This window comes from Anguilla rostrata, chromosome 4 (assembly GCF_018555375.3).
Source record: "Anguilla rostrata isolate EN2019 chromosome 4, ASM1855537v3, whole genome shotgun sequence".
Lineage (NCBI taxonomy): Eukaryota > Metazoa > Chordata > Actinopteri > Anguilliformes > Anguillidae > Anguilla > Anguilla rostrata.
In genome coordinates this window covers 48,123,707-48,147,359 of record NC_057936.1, presented here as the reverse complement: position 1 = coordinate 48,147,359, position 23,653 = coordinate 48,123,707, and the positions used below count along the sequence as shown (strand labels likewise).

Below are 23,653 nucleotides of genomic sequence, written 5' to 3'. Positions count from 1 at the left end.
ACGTTCTGAGTCGTGCTGTTTTTTTTTCCTCATGCTGGTCTGTCACTACAGGCAAAGCTTATTCAGTCTGAATCCCCCATCTTTGATGACACGTGCACAATTTAAACAAATCAGATGAACAACAATTATCGTTCTTATGGTCTGTAAATAATTAGATTTTTATTATGAATCATCCACCCCTCTGGGGGCTTATAATACATTTGATATTCCCCTAAAACACAATCAATTTTTGGGTCTGAAAGGTCAAGGACTTAGAGGCTCCAGGTTTTTCAATTTCCGGCATCTAAGCCGGTCTGCTGTGCATGGAAATTAATTAATCTTTACACAACTGCATTGATTTTCCATTTGAAAGGGCTTCCTGCTAGGGCAGGGATCCTGATAAATGTCTCAATTGCTCATTTGTGTAATGCATTTTCAGTTCTTCCTTAGTTAATGCTGTTCATGTCCGTTCTGCATTGTTGAAACTCCAGCATGTCGGTTGTCCACCTCCTCAGCATTACGCTCAACTGGCTAGCTTTTCTGTCTGTATGACACGAATGGCACGTTTATGTTTGTCTGGTTTCCTGCTGCATTCTTTTCATTCATGCCAGACTTTCTACCCACCAGACAAGGGCTGCCTTGTGAGAGTTTTTTTTCAGCCTGGAAGGTCACTGTGTCCGTGGCAAGTCTTGTCATTTTGGTTTCCTGTTTTTTCTGTGTTAAACGGTGCTCGTTCATGTGAAAATAAACTCCGCTGACCTTCTTGCCCCCCCCACAGGCACATGGAACGGGACCACGAAGGTGGCCATCAAAACCCTGAAGCCGGGCACCATGTCCCCTGAGGCCTTCCTGCAGGAGGCCCAGATCATGAAGAAGCTCCGGCACGACAAGCTGGTGCCGCTGTACGCCGTGGTGTCCGAGGAGCCCATCTACATCGTCACCGAGTACATGGCCAAAGGCAAGAGCCCACGTGCACACACGCACGCACACACACACGCACATGTGCACGTGCACCCGCACACACGTATACACACGTGCACGCGCACACACACACACGCACACGCACAGACACACACACACACACGCACATGTGCACGTGCACCCGCACACACGTATACACACGTGCATGCGCACACGCACAGACACACACACACACGCACATGTGCACGTGCACCCGCACACACGTATACACACGTGCACGCGCACACACACACACGCACACGCACAGACACACACACACACACACGCACATGTGCACCCGCACACACGTATACACGCGCACACACACACACACGCACACATGCGCACACGCACAGACACACACACACACACACACACACACACACACGCACTCACGCTCGGACGCGCACACACAGCGCACCACAGGCGTCAGAGCACGGGGGCGCACCAGACCAGATGCCCCCCCAAACCAGCGCCAGGGCTGGCAGACTCGAACCCGGAGCCGCAGCCGCGTCTTTGGGCCTCCTAATCCTGCCGTGGGTGGCGCGGGATAAAATCGCCTCGCTCTGACTTAAGTCACTAATTTGGCGCGGTAATTAAAGTGCGAGCTGGGATAAAGGCAGAAGAATACTGTCACCCTTGAGAATGGATTTCCCTTGCAGGCACAGATGTAAGCTGTGATGTTTGGTGGGAGTATTTTTGTTCTTCACTGTGAAGCCAGTGACTGAAACATTGGAGTCCTATTCTAACCCAGGTCTGGAGTCTCTTTGAAAAAGACTGTCATTAATAAGCAGCTCTCTTTTAAGTATATGCTGACATCTTTTTGCCATTCTTAGCATGGCATCCCGTCTTAACTTCCTTCAAGGGTAATATTAAATTAATGGAGTTTTTAATTAAATTACAGAGTTCTGGGCCAGCTGTCAAATCCCTTGGTGTTTCAGTCACAGGCTCCACGGCCTAGAGGAAGAACTCCTAATTGAAATGCAACATTTTAGAGACCACAGCTCTCTGTCCCTCAGCCCTGCTTTTTATCTTTTACACCAACAGTGCTCTCACGTAACTGGTAAAGAGGTGATTTACAGTTTACAGTTTGCATTGAGGGAGCTCTCTGTGGCTGTCTGGCCGTACTCTCATCTGGAAGGTCAGTGCTGCGGAGCCCAGTTGTGTGCAGAGCTCTGTGAACCGGATGCCCTTTTATTCACTCACGGCGGTCATGGTTTATTTGACCCAAGTGGACGAGTTTGGGACATACAGTAAATTGCATCAACAGTTAGCGTGACACCGACGCTGAGCTGTGTCTCCATGTGACCTGAACGTTCGCTCAGTGTCTGCAAGGGAACAAAAGGCTCATAGAGAGACACAGAGGAGGCCCTGGAAGGGCAGTGAATAGATGTCATTAAGACCGAGCTGCAAAATGCACCAACTGGCCACTGCTTTCATTGCCCGAGCTGTCACTGCTGTGTGCTGATGCATGTTTTTTTTTTTTTTCACTGTTAACCAGCGCCTGTTTTGAGTCACGGATTTTGCGCCTAATTTGGTTTTGCTGTGCTTGTTGTTGTGTTGCAGGAAGTTTATTGGACTTCCTGAAGGAAGGAGAGGGAAAGTACCTAAAGCTTCCCCAGCTTGTTGACATGGCTGCCCAGGTAATAGAAATGGCGTCTTGGTAGATTCACTTATTTTTCCTCTTGAGCGTAACCCATTCTGTGCGGTCAGCTGATTCGTATCAAGGAAAGAGGCACATCTGTGGCCCCCAACTTGAAGTGTAGAGCAGAGCTAGTCAACTGCTTCCAGCAGGCCAAATGGCCCCACCATAGGTGCATTGGCTCTCTGGTCCCTTTGACCATTGAGAGGAAAGATGGTTATTACTCAGAGACACTGCAGGGAAATATGTCCACGTATGTATCCCCACAGGGATAGACCCACTCGTGACAGAATGTTAAACAATTACAATAATAGCCAGGGCTGTATTCAATGCCAATTCAGTTTACTCAGACAAATAATTAAATTGGAATTAAATTAATGAAATGAAAAATAGCCATCAGGTTCTATGTGGACTTTCCAATGATCAGTTGATTTTCTGATCGATCTTGACCCAGATAACAACTTAATGTTTTCTTCTTCGCTGCAATAAGTCTTATTCACATAATGTAAATTGTACGTGGAAAATATTTGGCCTGCGGGCACCATTTCAGAACCTAATCCAGGCTTTTGGACGCAGTGGAGGCTCGGGTAGCGGTAGAGCTTGTGTGCTCTCTCAGGCGACGGATGTACCGCCTCGGGCTGCCTGGCGACTGCAGGCCTCTAATCCCCCCCCCCACCCCCCCCAATCCCTCCCCTTCAGATCGCCGACGGGATGGCTTTCATCGAGAGGATGAACTACATCCACAGGGACCTGCGGGCGGCCAACATCCTCGTCGGGGACAACCTGGTGTGCAAGATCGCCGATTTCGGCCTGGCCAGGCTGATCGAGGATAACGAGTACACCGCGCGGCAAGGCAAGTTTTACGACGCGGTCAACGCGACCGCCGTGGACCGCATGGCGATGTTCTCTCCCTTCAACACCTCGGCTCGGAGGTGGATAACACGCAGGAAATCCCGCTGACTAGTCTCAGCCGTTATCTGTCCTTGGGACCATGCCTTGCCTCTGACCGACTGCTTATTTCTGCATCATTGTCGGCATGGAAACAGTTATGTAAAAGGGTCAGACTTTTATTGCTTTTACTGTAGAATAGTTACGAGTGTTTCATCCTACCTGCGTTTGTTTGTTTTTCCATTTGGTATGGCAGCAGATCTGATGTTCTCCACCAGGCCTCCTCCATTTAGTCCCAGAATCTGTTGGTCTTTTCGTCTGATAAAAAAATATGCTTTGAATACTCCGCCCTCATAATCGTGATTAATGGCTTGTGAATCTAATGAAAAGCGCTGTGATGACTTCACAAGGCGAGCCTCATTTATAAGGACAACATCCATGCTGCTCTTGGGGCTCTTCTGCACTCTGTCCTGTAACACTTGAGTTCTATCAGTCCCTCTTTCACTCACTCTTACACGCTTACGCTCACACTCACTCTTACTCACTTTCAGTACGCTCTCACACTCCCTCTTATACTTTCTCACATTCCAAAACACATACTCTTACACTCATTCTTGCACACACTCACCATTCACTCTTGCATGCTTACACTTGCACTCTAACACTTTCTCTCTCACACACACGCACACACGCTCACTACACCCGCGCTCACTCTCTGGCGCTCTCTCCCGGTGCAGGAGCGAAGTTCCCCATCAAATGGACGGCCCCGGAGGCCGCCCTGTACGGCCGCTTCACCATCAAGTCCGACGTCTGGTCCTTCGGCATCCTCCTGACCGAGCTGGTGACCAAGGGCAGGGTGCCATATCCAGGTGAGAGGGGCTGATGGGATACGCAGGGATACGCTGACGGGAGCTAGCGAACGCAGCATACCCCTGAACGCGTTTAATTGGCCCATTTCAGACAGGCGGTTTTAAGTCACGGAGGGAAACGCAGACGGGTAACTGCAGCCGTGACTGTGGGAGGAGTTTAAATCATGTCACTTTATATTTACCTGGGACAGATTCTTAATTGCGTGAGGATTATATTTACTTTAATGCATCGTTACCTATGCCATCTGTGCTCAACCTTTGCCAGCATAGATATGTTTCTGCAGTTGGAAATTTGGTTTATGTATTTGTGTATATTTGTAATGGAAGGCTGACAGATATTTTTATTTACTTGAATAAGCTGCAAGAAAAGCTGCCTCTGCTTCCTGTGACACTTTTTGGCAAGCTGCAGGATGACAGCAGCTGCTGTGAAAGTGTGCTGTAAGGCCACAGACAGCCCTCCAGCGACTTTGCTGTAGCTGAGCGTCGTGTTTTATGTGGGAGCCTTGCTGCTGGCCGGTGGCAGAGGCTGTAAGTGGTGCGTGAGGGCTTCTCATCCTGACCCTCAGGGAGAGCCCGGGGCGCCGCTGTCTCCTCTAGACTGATCGGGATGTTTCAGCCCTGCGCTGCTGTTACATTCCGGTGAAATTCCGTGATGAGCCGTAATGGCGACAGCTTGCCGGGCTCCAGCAGCGCAAGGGGTAATGCACACTCCCTGTCAAATTCGGAAAAGAGGCCCGAGCTTCTGCTGAATGAAGGGGGGACGTGTACCCCGACGTACCCATGCTGAGGCAACACCCTGGGTCAGAAAGCTCTGGTAGAAACAGCTCCCTGCCTGTGTGAGGTATGGAGCCTGTGCTATGATACGGAGCCGATATGAGTACCTATAGCCGCGTTTCCACCAAAATTACCCGGAACTTTCAGTCCCAGGAACTACGTTACCAGGAACTAAAAGGTTCCTTCAGCCAATGGTTGTCTGCGTTTCCACCGGGGTCTAAAGTACCGCGAAGATTAGGCAAATTAGCCCACTGACGTTGTCGTCGGTCCATCTGTCATATGATTTCTTCTGTAACCCCATATTACCACCGAAGTAGCCTACATTATTTTCTAATAACCGGGACAGCCCGGAGGGGTTTATTCCACTTATATACAACGGGTTACCAACAATGACTATATATGGTTACTTTTGTATTTATTGATTTTCATATATCCTCTCAAACACATTCATTAACAGCAGAAAACATGCACACGTTGTAAACAATTTGCTGTTTTATTACTTTCTCGTCGTCAATTCCATATAGGCTAATCGCAAAATGACAAGAATAGAACGAAAACTCGGACTTGCGTGAAAATGTAAATTAGTAGTGGTACAGCCACCGTTTGCTTTCCTTCGAAGTTACTGCTAGCCGAGCAGCGAAGTGTGCCCTCCAGATGCGAACCATGCACCATAAATGAGTCCATAGTCTTCCTGGTCTTTTCGTGGAATTGAAAAATGGCAGTAAAATTGAGTAAAATTACGGCAGTCTGAAAAAGCTAAAGGGAAGATTACTAGAATTAACCTGTTATTTTACCCGGATAAAAAGTGCGGAAGGTGATTTCCTGTTTGCTTGTACTGTATCACCAATGTTAATTATGCAGAACTACCGCATACCTCACATAACTGTATCAAACGTTTTGAGTCAATTACAACGGGCTAACAAAGAAAATCCGGAAGAAAATATTCAGCAACCGAATTAATCCGTTTGAATGTTTTGGTAGCCTACGTAATATGCTGTCCCAGCACGAATGCTTAGCATTTTATAAAACGAATACTAAAGCAAGAAAAGAACAGAAGAGCACACGTTATAATTCCAAGACGTTGACAGGCTATAACCAAAAGTAGGCTACTGCGCCGCATAACATACAAGTTTGATTTGTTATTATGAAAATAAATTGGTTTGCCGCTGCATATTTTCAAACATGGCGGGTAATGGCGGAAAATAAATACAACACAAATGCTACGAGTACTCGACCAATCAGAAATGTTCAGCGCTGCAAGCTCCACCCAAAAGGTTCCTGTACTTTCGGAAAGTACTACCCCCCGAGCAGGAACGTTTTGGGGGGTAAAACAAAGCCCCCAGAACTAAATTTAGACCCTAGTTCCTGCGGTGGAAACGCACTGAGTTCCTCAAAAGGTTCCTAGTTCCGGGGTATAGTTCCTGCGGTGGAAACGCGGCTTATGTCACCCACTGACCTGTGAGGGGCTACCCAGTGTCTCTTGCTGAGAGCCCAGCTCCTCCTCCTTTGAGGCCCCAGCTCCTCCTCCTGCTGAGGCCCCAGCTCCTCCTCCTGCTGAGGCCCCAGTTCCTCCTCATGTGAGGCCCCAGCTCCTCCTTCTGTGAGGCCCCAGCTCCTCCTCCTGCTGAGGCCCGGCTCCTCCTCATGTGAGACCCCAGCTCTTCCTCCTGCTGAGGCCCCAGTTCTTCCTCCTTCTGTGAGGCCCCAGTTCCTCCTCCTGCTGAGGCCCCAGCTCTTCCTCCTGCTGAGGCCCAGCTCCTCCTCCTTTGAGGCCCCAGCTCCTCCTCCTGCTGAGGCCCCAGCTCCTCCTCCTGCTGAGGCCCCAGTTCCTCCTCATGTGAGGCCCCAGCTCCTCCTTCTGTGAGGCCCCAGCTCCTCCTCCTGCTGAGGCCCGGCTCCTCCTCATGTGAGACCCCAGCTCTTCCTCCTGCTGAGGCCCCAGTTCTTCCTCCTTCTGTGAGGCCCCAGCTCCTCCTCCTGCTGAGGCCCCAGTTCCTCCTCCTGCTGAGGCCCCAGCTCTTCCTCCTGCTGAGGCCCAGCTCTTCCTCCTGCTGAGGCCCCAGTTCTTCCTCCTTCTGTGAGGCCCCAGCTCCTCCTCCTGTGAGGCCCCAGCTTCTCCTCCTGCTGAGGCCCCAGTTCCTCCTCTTGTGAGGCCCCAGTTCCTCCTCCTGCTGAGGCTCAGCTCCTCCTCCTGCTGAGGCCCCAGCTCCTCCTCTTGTGAGGCCCCAGTTCCTCCTCCTGTGAGGCCCCAGCTCCTCCTCCTGCTGAGGCCCCAGTTCCTCCTCCTGTGAGGCCCCAGCTCCTCCTTCTGTGAGGCCCAGCTTCTCCTCCTGCTGAGGCCCCAGTTCCTCCTCTTGTGAGGCCCCAGTTCCTCCTCCTGCTGAGGCCTAGCTCCTCCTCCTGCTGCTGAAGCCCCAGTTCCTCCTCCTGTGAGGCCGCTGAGGTTGGGGAGCCATCTGGCCAGCGTATGTTTGGAGATTTCACACACCAGCTCCCGTTTTTACCCGCCATCTGTCCCGGGCCGCCAGGGCTCACGGGAAAACGCCACCACATCCGCAGGGCCCCAGATGGGGGGGGGGGGGGGGGGTCACGAGCCAAAACCACGTTCCGCACGCCGTCGCGCTGGCGTTCGCCCTCCACAGTTAAGTTTTTTATTTTCCTTTTTTTTTTTTTTGTAGCGGTAGCAGTGCTAATAGTAGAACTAAAACATGATGGGAGTTGTGCGGTAAAAGAAGCAAAAGATTCACTTCCACGTGCAGCGAGTTCAGCTGCCCGCGCTCGCGGTCTCGCCGGTCCTGTGATGCGCTCTTATGCGTGAGAGAATGCGACCTGCGGTAAAGACGAAAGGCGGATGAGGTCACGCTCGTCCCGCTGCGCGTCTTCCGTGAGAGCGGGCCGTGAGATTTCCCGTTTTAGCCTTCAGGCCACGACATCTGTGCTGCTCCGCAGAGACTGATACCGAGTGGCGGAAGAGCGCAGTTCCACACTCCGCCAGTAGGTTGCAGTGTTTCTCAGATTAGTACTGCATGCTGCTCACAGAATGCTATCCTCGGCTGAAATCCTGTCACGTGCACAAGCAGACCCTGAGGATTTATGTGGCATGTCCGTAATAGAATTTAGAATGGCAGCCTGCTAAATCCCCAGGAAGAAGTATAATAATCCCGGGAAGTTTGTATTTATATACGGTTCCACAAAATGTGTTTTTAATCTTTGGCAAATACTCATAGAATTTCATTTTTTAGGAGTTCCAAACCGCTGTCCCATAAAAGCATTACCATAGTGCATTTATCAAGATTGTCACAGCAAATAAAAAAAATATTACCCAGTCCTGGGGGGAGGGGGGGGCGGGATGGTGGAATGAAAACTTGTATATACGCTCACATTTACTCTGTAACCTTACTCTGAAGGGTAAAATGTCATTGTGCTCTTGAGTTGGCATGAGTTTGCTTGTAGCCTCGCAGTACTGTAGAGAGTGACCGGGTGTTGTCCTCCCTGTAGGCATGGTGAACCGGGAGGTCCTGGAACAGGTGGAGCGCGGGTACCGGATGCCCTGCCCACAGGGCTGCCCCGAATCCCTGCACGAGATGATGAAGCTCTGCTGGAAGAAAGACCCGGACGAGAGGCCCACGTTTGAGTACATCCAGTCCTTCCTGGAGGACTACTTCACAGCCACAGAGCCGCAGTACCAGCCGGGGGACAACCTATAGAGTTCCGCCGTGCTACGCTACACTACAAACGCAACACTCTGCTCCGCGCTACCTATCTCATCCACCAGAGGCACTCTGCCTGGGAGGAAACCAACACAGGAGACGGTTTCAGGACTGAAAATGAATTTGGGGAGAAAGCAAAGAGTAGTGTGCTGTTCGAAAAAGAAAAAAAGCAAACTGGAAGATCGGTTCACAGTTGCACAAACCACTGCTTTTTTACTTCATTTTTAAAAGAAAAGGTTTTTTTTTTTTTTTGGTTTGTTTGTTTTGTTTTGTTTCCATTTCAAACACTAATCCTCTACATGTTTATTTCAGGTACTGAAGGTCTTTGTTGTATAGACATTTTCTTCATTTCTTTTTCTCCTTATGTGTATCTGAGTCAAATGTAAATTTCAAGTGACCAATTATTCAGTGTAACCTTTCAGTCCTGTAGAATAACGAAAGCATTTCATCGTACTGTAAACCTAGCAGGTGACAAGCCTGGGTAGAAAGTGTGGGTGTTCAAATCAAGAGGGCAAGGGAATGGATCGTAATGCTTGATGAAATCTAAGCTGAGAATATACTTAGAGAAATCATGGAAAATAAAGCGAATGCACTGCTTTCAGCACATGTCATCAGGGCAGCTGGAAGAGAGATCTGTGTATTGTTTCTCTATGTAGGTGATTTGGATAGAGATGATTTGTAGGTTTACTAATTCCTTATTTGTTGATTTTTTTTTTTTTTTTTTGCGTGTGTGTGATTGTAAGAACTTGGAACCATATTGTGTTAGAAGATTTTAAAGAACCTGTTGTCTTTTTATGAGGCTCCCCTGTCCTTAAATAATTCAACATTTCCATAACACTATGAAAATACTGTTTTCAGGGCAAGTGCCATAAAACTAGACAGCTGCTGATTTCAAGTAACAGTATAATTCCTCTCTCAGAACTTGGTAAATCACAGAAGCGACAGAAAAAGTGCACGTGTCACTGTGACACTGAAAAGCGCTGTGCAGTGCCAACGGTGGCTCAACAGAAATGAGTATTCATTCATTGTTGACATGCTGGTATTACACTTCATAGTGCATTGTTCTGGGACATATCATAGCACTACAAAAAGAACTGTGGACCAGGATGGCATAAGTTCCAAGTATTTCATTGTCAGGCTTAGAGCAGTGACCACTGTGAACATGCCTTTGTGGGCATCACACTGCTAGCATGGCTGAAATTGTAAGCGTATTATGAGACACCCAGTGAAAATTGCCACTTTATCTTAATCGAAAATGCTGCCAAAGTACTACATTTCAAGATTATTCACTGTGCTATTTCTTTTTCTTTTTTTAAACCTTATTTTGAAGTGGCGTCCCGGATTTCAAGCAGTTGAGCTTCAGTCGTTGGCGTTACGCAGTTATGCTCTGTACAAGTTGATTTTTCTTTGTTGATTAAATATAGGTGTATTTAAACCAGCCGGATACAATGATGGAGTGAATAGATTTTAATGAAGAGATTTTTTCCTCTTTTTAAAACAAAAATATTTTAAGGGTTGGTTACCTCCACATCAAATTGGTATAAAGCAATATCATAATGAACGTGGTAGGCTACACGTTTGTGTTCTGCTGGTTTCATTCAATACCTGTTCCGTTTCGTTTTATTCCGTTTCTTATTTTCTTCTAGAATGTAGCCTATGTAGATCTGCTCTATGGGACCTATCCATGATAGTGTTTTAAACTGTGACAGTAACACGACTCATGATACCAAGTGTAGTAAATGCAGTATGTACTATGAAACGGTCGCTTGGACGTACCAGATCGTTTTTCTCCGACCTCTTACCTACCACAGTTTTGATACACAGTCCCGAACAATACGAAACTGATCCGCTCAGTGCCATTCTTTTTTTACATGTTTCCTCCATGCTCCTCTTTATTTCACTCGCGATAGAGGATTTGATAAGGGCTTGTACAAAGTTTTGAAACCTCTAATTTTATAAAGAAAAGTTTAAGACGACGACAGCATGAAAACACTGTTTTTTCAAGGTTTAAACTGGAAGTGGAAGCTAAACGTGAATGGTTCTGGTACAAAATGGGTTAGTTATTTGAATTTGTACAGAGTAAAAAGAATAAAACATTTCCTGCTTTTACCACGTTGCCTTGTTATATTTATTTGTTGTACTACTAGTATCACGATTTATTTCCTCTTTCCGTTAGCATTTTCTTTGGCAAACGTGTGGCTGACGTACAGGGATTTAAGGAATTCACGTTTAATCGTTTCACAACTGCCAATTTTGGAATGGACCCAAGTGTTTCTTCCTTTGGCCCTGCCCTTAGTTCCATTTCCTTCTACAGTCGCTAGGTTGTTAGATATTCTGCCCAGCACTCAGTAGCTCAACACTGTTAGATCAGTTTCATGTTGGCTATATTGATTCAAAGGATTACGTCGCCTAATTCTCATTTGCACGTTTTCAATGGAAACCTGTACACCTCTCGATTTAAAGGTGCTAATCTGCCTTTCATCAAAGAAAATATTTGTCCCTTCCCTGCCGCTGTTTTTACAATAAATTGGGTAGTTTTATTCGCCATATTATGGCATATTCCAGAATTAAGAGTGACGCACATAAACCGTGCTATTCAATTTAAAACCGTGCTGTTTAATCTGCCTTGCAATTCGGTTATGGGAGGGCCCTCTGACCATCATATGACATCCGCACCGACTCTTCAACGACATCAGTTTGAGCCAATCGCAGAAGGCGGTGGGTGGGACAAAATATATAACCTTAATGGTATTCTACAAATTACGAAGTTTTTTTGAGTGTGAAACTAATTAAATAGCGAAATGTTAAAGGCAAAAATTACTCGATTGTCTGTCAGCGATGTTAGATTCCCTACTTCGTTGGAGCAACATGGTTCGGATGCAATGGTCGGTGTTTTCATGGAGTATTTTAACATGAATCTTGTAAACTAGCAGTTTTCAGCGATTAAATTCTCAAAAGCGGATGCATCGATTTTCTTAACTGCTCATTTATTCTAATCGTCTGACAAAGAACGAGTATATTTAGCTATTTCCAGTACAAGGTAGACTGCGATTAAGGCCTAAATCAGCGATTTAATTTTTTAGTTCTTGAACAGTAAAAAGGCTGATCATGTGACTCCCTCTCCGCAGCACACAGACCCAGATTACTCTGTTGCCTATGTTGTAGTCGAAACAGACGGTGGATTGAAGGGATACGGTCTAACGTTTACTTTGGGAAAGGGCACAGAAATCGGTAAGATCTATGGTGCATGCCAGAGTTCTTTTTTTATCCCAAGGTTTGTTTAAATAACATTCAAGCACCTCCAGTCCATGCCATTATTTTGCGCCTTGCTCATGTGCACACCTGGCGCCATCTAGTGGTGATAAAGATAATGTCTTCACAAAACCGCTGACAAACAGAAATTCCTGCCCGGCGGCAAAAAAAACTTAAATAATGTTTGTTCTAATCCACGTCGAAGCATTGATGTGGTTTTTACACAGAAAAAGTGGTATATACTGTGTTTTTATACTTTTGTGATAATGCTTTTAAAAATTCAAGTATATTTTTATTTTAACTGACATGGAAACAGTTCTGTATAGGTCATTAATTTTATCCAACACACGTTATCCAGTTTGTAAATGGCTCCAACCCTTCTGTGAAATAACCCATCTGCAGTCATTTAAATAGTTCTGTTTCTCATTTATGGCAGTGGTCTCTATTAGGTGAAATTGATGTCTCCAGTTCTTTTCCCTGACTGTATCTGTGCAGTTGTCTGTGCTGTGGAGGCCCTCTCTGCGTTTGTAGTGGGGACATGTCTGGAGGAGATCGTCAGTGACTTCAGGGCCTTCTACAGGCTCCTTACCAGCGATGGGCAGATGAGATGGGTAAAAATCACAGCTGTTCTATTAACATCCAAAAAATAATGTTTTGATGTTGGTGCAATATCCAAATTCTTCTTCTTTTCCTCCTCTTCCTTCTTCTCTTTCTCCTTAAATAGTAATAATATTCATAATCATAACCATGCAGGATTTAAAAAAAAAAAAGCAGCTTCACAATGAAATGGATAAATGGTAAAATAAGAATTTTAGCCCCGGTGAGTGTTTGTGGAGAGGTATGTGAGGAGTGTGCTGTGGGATTTTCCCCGCTGTGCCGCAGATCGGGCCAGAGAAGGGGGTCATCCAGCTGGCCACCGCCGCCGTGCTCAACGCGGTCTGGGACCTTTGGGCTCGGGCAGAGGGGAAGGTGGGCGGCAGTAAAGCCGTGCGTCTCTTCATCATCCAGACCGAGTCACCCGAGCCGCTGTCCGTGTGGCACGCTGCTGCTCATCCACGCCACAGTCCTTACTGCATCCTCCCCAGCTTCCTGCTGTCACAGACCCATGATTTATATGCTTTCTTGCTCAGCACTGACAAAGAGCCAAAATAGCCCAGTTCCCTTTTGGCATTCAAAGCTTTGTGTTTTCATACCAAGCATGCTGGCATTTATATCAGACCTCAATGACCTTACCCTGCTCTCTGTCTGTTTCTTCCGAGCAGCCACTTTGGAAGCTGCTAGTTGACATGGTAAGTTTTTCTGACGAATGTGAGTGTTTGTACATTCCATGTGTTTCAGAGATCATAAATTTACTTCTGACATATTTCCGCTTGGGCTTTCAAGGGAGGGCTATTGTTATTCAAGGTATTACAATGTATTGTTTGCATTTTGCTGCATGCTTTTTTATAGTAATAATATTTGAAATCATTTTATTATTGTTATTTTAAAATGCTATGTCTTACATGGTATTCAGCATGAGTGTGTATTTTGTTGGAAAATAAATAAGTGAATTTGAATGGGATCATAGATCCTCGTGAATGTGACGGCAGTAATGCATCTTCATGCCGCAGGATGCCAAAAAACTCATATCGTGCATCGACTTCAGATATATCACTGACGCTCTCACAGAACAGGAGGCCTTGGGTGAGGTTGCCTTTAATTATTTACATCCTGTTTTGTTTTCCAATGAAATTGTTTATGCAACAAAATGCTTGTGCTGTATAAATACAGCACTTTAATATTGCATCTTCTGTTCACTTTGCCAGTAGCGGTTATAAAATATGCAAGCTATATTAAATATGTTATTTTCTTCAGATATACTGCTGAAAGGTCAAGAAGGGAGACGTCAAAGAGGTGTGTTGCATTCAGTGTCTAGCTGACACACAAGTTTCAGGACCGCGTAAAGGAATTGAATGACTACTTTGAACAGGGGATGACTGAGTGGTACTAGTGACACAAATACTGTATGTGTACATTTGAGCGGTCAAAATTAAATCCATCGACTATGCTCCAAACAACTTAAGAATGCATCTAAAATTAGTCTGAGTAGTAAATCAGTGCCTTTTAGAGATGTTTTACAGCGAGACATATCCCTGGAACAGTAAGTATTTGAAACCAGTATCTTCATTATTAATGTACCTTAAATATTTCTGACAGTGCAAAACCTTGTTTACTTTCTTTGTGGGTCTAACATCAGTGCTAACAAGGGAATGCCAAGTTTTAATTGGTTTCTCTCCAAACTGTCAATCATTCTTTGTAACCGTCTCCTTTTTTCAGCTGACACCTGCATTTAAAAGTCAGGGAGCGGTAGCTTTGGCCCATATTTATACAGTAAAGCATGACAGATTAGGAGTGCTGCTCCAAGATCAGTTTTGCCTGTTAGATCACAATGGATAAGATTATGATGTATGGACTGGGGAACTGATTCTTAATGAGCAATTTTGCATTACATTACATTTTATTTGGCAAATGCTTTTATCTAAAACAATGTACAATACGTGCATACCAAAAGTAACTGGAACTACTACAGAACACAGGTCCAATAAGGTACAGTTCTCATTGAGTATCAGTTATCCATAGCAAGTCTAGTTCATGCAATTAGCATAGGCTGAGTCAGTAGAGTCATGGTAAGTCGACTTTTACTCAGAGAAGTTTAATGAATATGCACCCTGCTCTCACTCTGTCACATGACCTCTGCTTCCGAACTCCAGAGGAGCAGATGCTGAAGGAGGGGTACCCAGCATACACCACTTCCTGTGCCTGGATAGGATACTCAGACCAGCAGCTCAAAAAGGTCGCAAACACAGCTGTTTAAGTTGATTACAGAATGTAGATTGTGTAAATGTGCTAGCTCTGAAATTTGCCATTGACAGGGGCATCTGCTCAGTGGATGAAGGGTGAATAATGTTACCAGTTCATTTGCTGCATTGTAATCACTTTCTGTGTTTCTGCAGCTTTGCACTGAGGCACTGAGAGATGGATGGACAAGGTGAGATGTGTGTAAGCTTGTGCATGGGTACATGGGTAAGCTTGTGCCTGCACACATGAGTTTGTGCGTGATTGTGTGCGCACGCGTGTGCTCGTCCAGGCGTGCCTGTGTGTACACGTGTGTGTGATTGTGTTTGCGCGTGTGTACGCGTGTGTGTGTGTGGTTGTGTGTTTGCATGCGTGTTCCTCCACGTGTGCCTGCGCGTTGACGTGTAAGAGCAGCCTCTCCGCAGGTTCAAAGTGAAGGTGGGGGAGGACCTTCAGGATGACGTGCGGAGGTGCGCTCTCATCAGGCAGATAATCGGACCCAGCAGCACTCTGGTGAGACGGCTCTGGCTCCTCTCTGTTCATCCTGCATTATTCACAGCGTCCCAGTGAGGCACTTCCATTCTCATCCAGTGCCTGAAGGGCGTCCCCCGGCTGCAGCAGCGTGGCTGTGAAACAGCAGACTGGCTCTGACCTTAATTGGACTCAGGGGAGCGATATAAAGGCTGCAGGGATCTGCATCTGGACATGTGAAAATTGGCTGTGATCCCTTCGCTCTCCTGCAGGCCTCATCCTCCTGCTGTGCTGCTCGTTTCCGCCCTGTGAGGATAAAGAGAAGTGCTGAGCTCTTCCCTGTTGCAGTAAACGGCCTGCTGTCTGTGCCCCGTCCCTGAACCCACTCCCGCTCCAGATGATCGATGCTAACCAGAGGTGGGATGTGGGGGAGGCCGTAACCTGGGTGACCAGGCTGGCGGAGTTCAAGCCGCTGTGGATCGAGGAGCCCACGTCCCCCGACGACATCCTGGGCCACGCCACCATCTCCAAGGTATGGCTGTGGGGTGGAGGGGAGGGAGGGAGAACACCAGACAGTTGGTAAACGACAAGCACAGAGGGGCTGAATGGCCCATTTTCATTATTATATATTCTTACCTTCTTATCATCAGTGAATCAGGGAAAGGGTGGCAAGGGGGGGGGGGAGGTGGGCGGGGAAGGCAGAGAGCACGAGTGAGCATGTACAGAGGGCTGAGACCCGCGGCTCTAATCGGCTGCGCATTAGCGTGTACTCCCGGCCTGGCTAAGCCCACAGACCTGACTGGTGGCCGGTCTGTGGTGGCTGAGGAAGGCCTGTGATTGCAGCACTGTGCAGGGGAGGCCCCGCCTCCAGCCCGGTCAGCGGAATTTGAAGCTCCACAGCCCCGGCTGCTCTGACTCACGGCTGGGCAGGCCGCGCGGGGCTGACGCAGGGGCCGCGGTACACCTGCTCATTAAGGGCTGTGTTCTGACTCAGCGGTTACCATAACTACTCCTCACCGCTTCTGCGCTGCAGGCCCTGGCTCCTCTTGGCATCGGAGTGGCCACTGGAGAACAGGTGAGTCATGTGACTTCCAGCTGGCCTCAGACAGGTGGTCTTCTGATTACGGAGAGACGTGCGTCTGGCGGGTGCTCGCCAGTCATGACATTGGCTGACATGAAATTTCGTCATTCATCTGTGTCTAGTCTCAGCTGCTCTGGTGGGTATTTTCATTCCTGCGTGAGTGTGTAAAGCTTTCGTCTGATGAAAATTGGAACAATCGTAGCTGACGGTGTCCATACGATATCCGTTGTTCTAAATTTAGTCAGAAATGTCACAACATCTCCCAGCGTACAGCACAGCACAGACTGTGTGTTGAACATGACATCAAAACCTAAATCAAAATAGAAAGAAAAACACCTTTTGAAAGCACATCCCCAAAGCAGCCCTGTTGTTAAATGTGTGTTGAAATGATTTTGTGATTTTTAAAAATGCTTTTATTTTGGTCCGCTGTGTATTGTTTTATAGTTCACGGTATAAGCAGGAAACAGTGGCAGTCTAAAAACAGAGGCTCTAACTGGCAGGGGGTGGGCGTCTGACTTTGATCTGCTAGCTGTAGAAGCAGGCTTGTCTTTGTTGAAATTGCTGGTAGCATAAGGTATGAGGCTGATACAAAGGTTCTGCTTATCTAGCACCTCCAGATTTTGAGATGCTTCTCAAGCAGGAAGCTGAGGATTTGACTTTTTTAAAGATAATTTTATGTAAATATACATTTTATTGATCAAAACTGTCAAAAAAACTGCAACACAAATTACCTATAATTTGTTATACATAAATAAGATTTTTTTTCTTCTTACACTGGGACATTAATATATGTAATTCAAACAGTTAAAACCGATTTCTGAAGGAATGCGATTTGTGTGGACGCCCGTACCCTCACACGCACACGTACACAGACACACACACACACACACTCACTCTCTCCCCCACCTCCAGTGTCATAACAGGGTGATGTTCAAGCAGTTTCTCCAGGCCTCCGCTCTGCAGTTTGTCCAGATTGACAGCTGCAGGCTGGGCAGCGTCAACGAGAACCTGGCCGTCCTGCTCATGGCCTGCAAGTTCCAGGGTGAGACCTGACCCAGCCGCTCACCTGAACACGTGGTGGCTTTACCCCAACTGCCACTCAACACTCAGCTCTGACCCAGTGCAGTACATCTGTAAAGCCAGCGTCCATGGCTAGTAAACTTGGCTGGGTCAGTTTGTGCTGAAGCCAGCACAGTTCTGTCTTCATTCCATGAACTGAGTTATTACAAGTAAAAAGACACAATACTAAAACAGTCACTTACTGAAGTATTTTACCATGTTTTTTTTAGTGGTGACATAGTACGATTAAGACGAGGACAAGTCATATCCTATCACTTTGGGCTGTATCCAAATGAAATTGCATGGTAAATGATTGTGTGGTTGAAATGGAGGATGGTAGTTCATTGACAGTGGGCCCACTATTTTTGGGCAGTGCCCGTATGCCCCCATGCAGGGGGTGTGGGTCTCTGTGAGCTGGTGCAGCACCTGATACTCTTTGACTACATCTGTGTGTCTGCAAGTCTCAACAACCGGTTAGTGCTCACTGGCAAACATACACTGTGATATTCTTCTCCTTTACTGCATATACTTTCATTAACACGGTGATGAATACCTGGCATGATGAGTTTGCTGTTTTTCAACCATTAAATGCCCAGTGACACTACAATAGCTATGTATCTCCCTTTTCATTCTAAGGATAGTTTATCAGTTAGCTTTTCCAACTGTCGTTCAGAATCAATGCTCTCGTCACAAACTTGGACATTCTTTGACTTAACTTTGTTTTCCCAGACTTATAAGTCAATTTTTCCAACCCAGATACTTTAATGATTAATCCTCAAGGAACTGAATTATGATGTGCTTCTAGCGCCCCCTCCTGTTTGCAATGGATCATAGCGTGACCTCACTTAAGGGAAGGGTTCACCATTTAACCCTTATGGATGTTGTCTTTAGGATGTGCGAGTACGTGGATCATCTCCATGAGCACTTTAAAAGTCCAGTTGTGATTCAGGATGCCCACTACATGCCACCTAAGGTGAGTTAACTTTGCCAGAGTTTTTATTAAAGTGCCAAACCTTCTCAATACATTTAATTAGTGGGCTAGGGACACTAGAAATGTATAGCATTTTGGTAGACATTAATGACAGCGCAATGCAACATTTGAAACCAAGATGCAGAATAAAGATCTGGCCAATACAATACATGAATTACTTCTTCCATATCAAATTATGAGTATGTACAGCATGCTTGGAGACACTGGATTGCGAATGTGTTTTAAACCAGTTGTCATTGTGTGGTGGCTCAGAATGTTTCTTAAAGGGAAAGGGAACTGTGCCATTTCTGCAGGACCCAGGGTACTCCACAGAGATGCTGGAGGAATCGGTGAGGCGGTACCAGTATCCCCAGGGGGAGGTGTGGCAGAGCCTCTGACCAAGAGCCCAGCCATCCAGGACACTTCTCAGCACTTAATTAAAATGAGTGATTCAGTGATAGCCAGGAATTCTGATCGAGTGCATTGATATGAAAAGGGCAAGTAAAGGGCATTTGCTGCTGCTGCTGCTATGTAGGTTGAATTTTAGATGGAACTTAATTGCAGAAAGTTTTAAGTGATGCTTCACATTTTCAAACAATGTTTTTCTAAGTTTTGATCTAAGAAAGGTGAAGTGCTTGATTTTCGTCTGTAGTAATTGCACAATACTTAGCACTGCTAGATCAGAATAATTTTGCATCAGAAAATATTTAATTAAGAAACAAATTAACAATTTACAAACAATACTTACAGTAATAAACATTTCTTCCTAGGTTTTACTCATTGATACCTAAAAAGCAAACGAATGTGGCAAGTATGCACACAGCCCATTCATATTCTTGGATATGCTTAAACTGCCATTTGCATTTTAATAGTGGGATGAGGATTGTAGTCGCAGATTTCAAAATCTTCAGCCTGGAAATCATCAATGCTCTCCACAGTGCGTAGGATCTTCAGCTTGGGAAAGGGCCGGGGCTCCCTCTGGAGCTGAAAGGATATTTGAAATTAAATGAAAGACCCGACACTGCACCACAACAGTGATCTAGCACACTGCACCTCAACATCAATCTGACTCACTGCACCTAATCAGCATTCTAACACACTGCACCACAATATCAATCTAACACACTGCACCACAACATCTGACACACCCACCAAGTTTGACATTATTTTGGACAAACTATGTGAGCAAAACTTAAACTTAGAGGGGGAAATTACAGTCATGGACCTGTGGTTTTGGCCTGCAATGTTTACACTAAAAACATTTGCCCTCATATTTAGACGTGGTTGTGGTCTTGTATGGTAAGCGCATACCTGGACTTTCAGAGGCTCGATGTGGTTGGTGTAAATGTGAGCGTCTCCCAGAGTGTGCACAAAGTCACCAGGCTGGGTAAGAGGAAAGATCCAGTAAACACTACACAAAATGTCCTAATGCAAAGTGGAATGCAAACAAATCAAACGATGAGGCAGCCACCATGGTGTGGTCTCCGTCCCCTACCTTCAGCCCAGTGATGTGGGCGATCATGTACGTGAGCAGGGCATAGCTGGCGATGTTGAAGGGCACACCTAACCCCATGTCTCCGGACCGCTGGTACAGCTGGCAGGACAGCTCCCCATCACACACATAGAACTGGCACAGGGCGTGGCAGGGGGGCAGGGCCATCAGGGGCAGGTCTGGTACAGGACAGAAATGGGGGATTCGCCAAATCTGCAGCAACCTTAGAGTTTAACCACCGTCTCTACCGTTCAGGGATTTGTAATGCAATAGAAATGTTTGATTAGATTCTTTGCCAAGAGCTAAGTGAATTTCACTCCGTATTGTACATGAGCATCTGTGTAAGATCATGGACATGGGTGAAAAGTGGTAGCTGATGGGCAAAACTTAATTCTTGGAAAGGACAAAGGAGATACCTTTTGGATTCCAAGCGCACATAATGATCCTCCTGTCCTCAGGGTTGGTTTTTATGGTATCAATGATCTTCTGCAGTTGGTCTACTCCTTGTCTGGTGTAATCTGTAGAAAAAGCAAGGAAATGTTCTGACAGGCTGGTCTAATGCAGTATTAGAGCATGGTGTTCAACACTAGCTTTGATCCAGTTTCCTCCTCACAAGTGTATGTACCTGCTGGAAGTGACCTTTTTGCAATGCACCACAAAAGTAGCAATTTAAGTATGGGTACCATGAGGCATAAAGCAAACTGTAAAAGCTGACAGGTCAACAATTCTTTAAGAGTATTCAAAATTGCACCAGCTGCTACTTTATAGCAGCGTAGACCAGGCATGCAAGTGGCATTTACCTGAGTGCATGTCTTTGTATTCAGCACCAAAGTGTCTCCACTGGAAACCGTAAACAGGGCCCAAGTCCCCTTCCTCCCGGTTAGTAAATCCACTCTTGTCCAAAAAATCACGGGATCCATTTGCATCCCAAATTTTCACACCTTTCTCCGACAGCTCTTTGGAATTTGTTGACCCCTGTAACAAAAATGGCACATCATTTCTCCAAACCAGCAGTTTGATGGTACTGTATACATCAGAAATAGCAGCTAGATTGATAAGCCTCTGAACTTAAGTAAACAAAAGTACAAAAATGTAACGTAAAAATGCATGTTAAAAAACAATTGTATAATACGCTTAAAACGTGGGAAGGTTCTTGTTAATTTTACTGTAGATGATCAATTATAATGTGATTACTATTGCAAATGTTATTTAGCTGAGAAGTGCAAGGACATTTAAGTAAAATAGCTAGCTAAATGAATAAAGACCATAGCCAACTGTAGTGTGCAGTCCTTTCATGCAGTGTAGCTATTGATATAACCCAAGATGTATATAGGCCTATTGTGCATAATGTATTGCTTACTTTAATAAACCACAACAGTTCTTCTACGATTGCTTTCCAGAAAACCCTCTTCGTTGTCAGCAAAGGAAATTGATCTGCATAACAACAATCAAATAATAAAAATTCAATGCACGGTTCTGCCCCAACACAACTGCACTGTAACTGTAGAATTGTCACGTCACAAGTTTTCAAAATGTGTGTTCTCTCACCAACAACCTAACACGTGGGTCATTCTCTGAATGCGGTGCCTTTTGGACCTCATAACTTTTTGTAAATATAGTTGTGTGGATCACATTTTCAACATTACATTATCAAAAGGGTGTGTTTATTGTTCAGAAAACAATAGGTGTCGAGCTCAAGCTGTTGAACCCTTGATTTTATGAACTTATAAGTATAAATTGGACCTTGAGGTATTTCCACCCTGTTAGGGGACATGCAGGGGACTGAATGTAAATATTACAAATGCTTAAATACATTAAAACATGCATTTTACAAATAACATGATGTCACCTTGTGTACCAAATATATTTTTATTTAAGAAAGAATTTCAAAACAAATGTAATGAATGATGCGGCAACTCCATAAACAATCTATTACATGAGCTACAACTTTTTAAAATAGATGACAAAATAACAGCAAAATGAAAATAAACTTTTGTAATTCATGGGAACTCAATGTCCAATATAATGTCCAAACTGTATACAGTTTATTGTATAATTAATAATCTCAACAAAACATCAATATAACAGGGTGGAAGTGACACCAAAATTGATCACAATATTTAGGAAATAATGATAAGATTTTCATAACGGCAGTTCCTATAAAAATGTTAAAAAGTGAAATACAAAGATATCAGTTCAGCAAAATGTTTTAAATAACCACATCTTATTAAAAACCTGAACTAATTTTAAAAAGGCTCTAGTATTTTCTCTGAAAGCTCCATCATTTCATTTTCTTGTCTTTACCTTGTTTTACCTCATCCTCCTCCCTTAACCTCTCCACTTCCAAATTTAAGCATTTTCAAAATGTTTCTGTATGTACATCCAGGTATTTTTCTCTATCTCCACTGATCTTTTGTTAATTGCCTGTGGCTCTGGCATTAGACAGACAACTTGGTTGTCAGCTGATGTCGGGTCGAAGACTTGGCCAGTAAAACTTGTTAATGCCATTGCAGTGCATGTATTTTACCTGGACATTGTCCCTCTCCACATTGATAATGACCCCAGGGTATGGGTCATTGTCATACGACACCACCCACCATTGGTCTACATGCTGTGTAGTAATAGCTGACAATTATTGTTTATAAACTAAATGACATCTTGGACTTGCAATTTAACTCACGTTCTGTATTATGACTGTCTATAGCTTCAAAGCACCCTTAATTAAACTAACTTGACGGCTCTGCCATTGGAGCACCTTGAAGTAATTGGGGTGGGGTGGGAAGCGGGGTAATAGCTGCACCTTCAGCTGCCCTAGCTTTGGTTCTCCTTTTACTCTCTCTCCGTTTCTTCCTTTGTGCACGCTTCTCTCTCACTTAAATCACCTGTTTCTCCCCACTCTCTGTCTCTTCTCCATTCCATTAATCCACATTTTAATAGTAACTTTAGATGATCTGTCTAAGGGACAAATAAAAGGCACCGCATTCAGAGAATGACCCACACAACACATTCCCATTGGTCCCACCATGCGAGGACCGACATTAAAAATGAATTTTGTCACGCAAAAATAGACATGAAGCCACGGAAAAGAAAACTTTATTAAAATATATATATTAAATGACTTCATGACAGTGTAAAAAGAATTCAGGTAAATGGTATCAGTGGAAGTTAACTCATGTAATTTGACTATCTGACGTTAATTTGAATGAAGATGACTTACCCCTGAGACTGTATCGTGCCTGTGAGCCAAATACCGAAATGACCCCTGTTCCTGTGCGATCTCCTTTTTTTGAACCGTGCTGCAGAATGTATTCAACCTGATTCAAATAGCCTCGTTCGTCGCAAAATAAAGAAAACAAACTTTTCTCAGTTGGACAACTAACCCCACAGTGCTCTTTTCCGTCGTAACTGGGAGAAGCATTGATTTCTGTAGTTAAAGGCATTTTACAACTCCTATTTTTATGATCCGTCTGACACAGAGGCGCGAAAAACTGCAGCACACAACTGCAATAATCCCATGGACCGTATAAAAATACGAATAATCCACAATGACTCGCTGTTGAACTCCCGCGCGCTTCTACCATTCTACGTATTTAGATCTGATTGGTGAGCCGCGTAAACTTCAAACTGCGTACACTGCCAACTAGAGCTTGTAAGTGTAAACGTCACCAAGC

The 23,653-nt window shown here is 45.2% G+C and overlaps 3 protein-coding genes across 5 annotated transcripts in view; 2 read left to right on the top strand and 1 right to left on the bottom strand.

Annotated features, from left to right (window-relative positions):
• Positions 1–10,931, top strand: part of LOC135253508 (tyrosine-protein kinase yes) — a 38,773-nt gene extending 27,842 nt beyond the window's left edge. For both annotated transcript variants that reach the window (XM_064332862.1, XM_064332863.1), the window contains exons 8-12: positions 758–937; positions 2,506–2,582; positions 3,281–3,434; positions 4,207–4,338; positions 8,611–10,931. In XM_064332862.1, the coding sequence (XP_064188932.1) occupies positions 758–937; positions 2,506–2,582; positions 3,281–3,434; positions 4,207–4,338; positions 8,611–8,819 (752 nt within the window). In that variant the 3' untranslated portion in view covers positions 8,820–10,931. The remainder of the gene's footprint in view (positions 1–757; positions 938–2,505; positions 2,583–3,280; positions 3,435–4,206; positions 4,339–8,610) is intronic.
• A 582-nt stretch (positions 10,932–11,513) lies between these two features.
• On the top strand, positions 11,514–21,368 carry enosf1 (enolase superfamily member 1). Of its 2 annotated transcripts, XM_064332870.1 has the most exons (16): positions 11,515–11,707; positions 11,951–12,053; positions 12,570–12,685; positions 12,957–13,043; positions 13,337–13,363; positions 13,685–13,757; positions 13,929–13,967; positions 14,825–14,907; positions 15,068–15,102; positions 15,335–15,422; positions 15,778–15,912; positions 16,414–16,455; positions 17,374–17,503; positions 17,894–17,993; positions 18,412–18,493; positions 18,805–21,368. In XM_064332870.1, the coding sequence occupies exons 1-16, from the start codon at positions 11,624–11,626 to the stop codon at positions 18,886–18,888; spliced, it is 1,308 nt and encodes a 435-aa protein (XP_064188940.1). In that variant the 5' UTR covers positions 11,515–11,623; the 3' UTR covers positions 18,889–21,368. The 2 variants fall into 2 exon arrangements, with proteins under 2 accessions (XP_064188941.1, XP_064188940.1); XM_064332871.1 differs by lacking the exon at positions 17,894–17,993 and having other exon boundaries at positions 11,514–11,707.
• On the bottom strand, positions 19,177–23,594 carry tyms (thymidylate synthetase). The gene is made up of 7 exons (XM_064332872.1): positions 23,200–23,594; positions 21,343–21,416; positions 20,783–20,957; positions 20,399–20,500; positions 19,986–20,161; positions 19,802–19,873; positions 19,177–19,474 (listed from the first exon to the last, which is right to left on the bottom strand). The coding sequence occupies exons 1-7, from the start codon at positions 23,561–23,563 to the stop codon at positions 19,337–19,339; spliced, it is 1,101 nt and encodes a 366-aa protein (XP_064188942.1). The 5' UTR covers positions 23,564–23,594; the 3' UTR covers positions 19,177–19,336.
• Between the last annotated feature and the right edge of the window lie 59 nt (positions 23,595–23,653).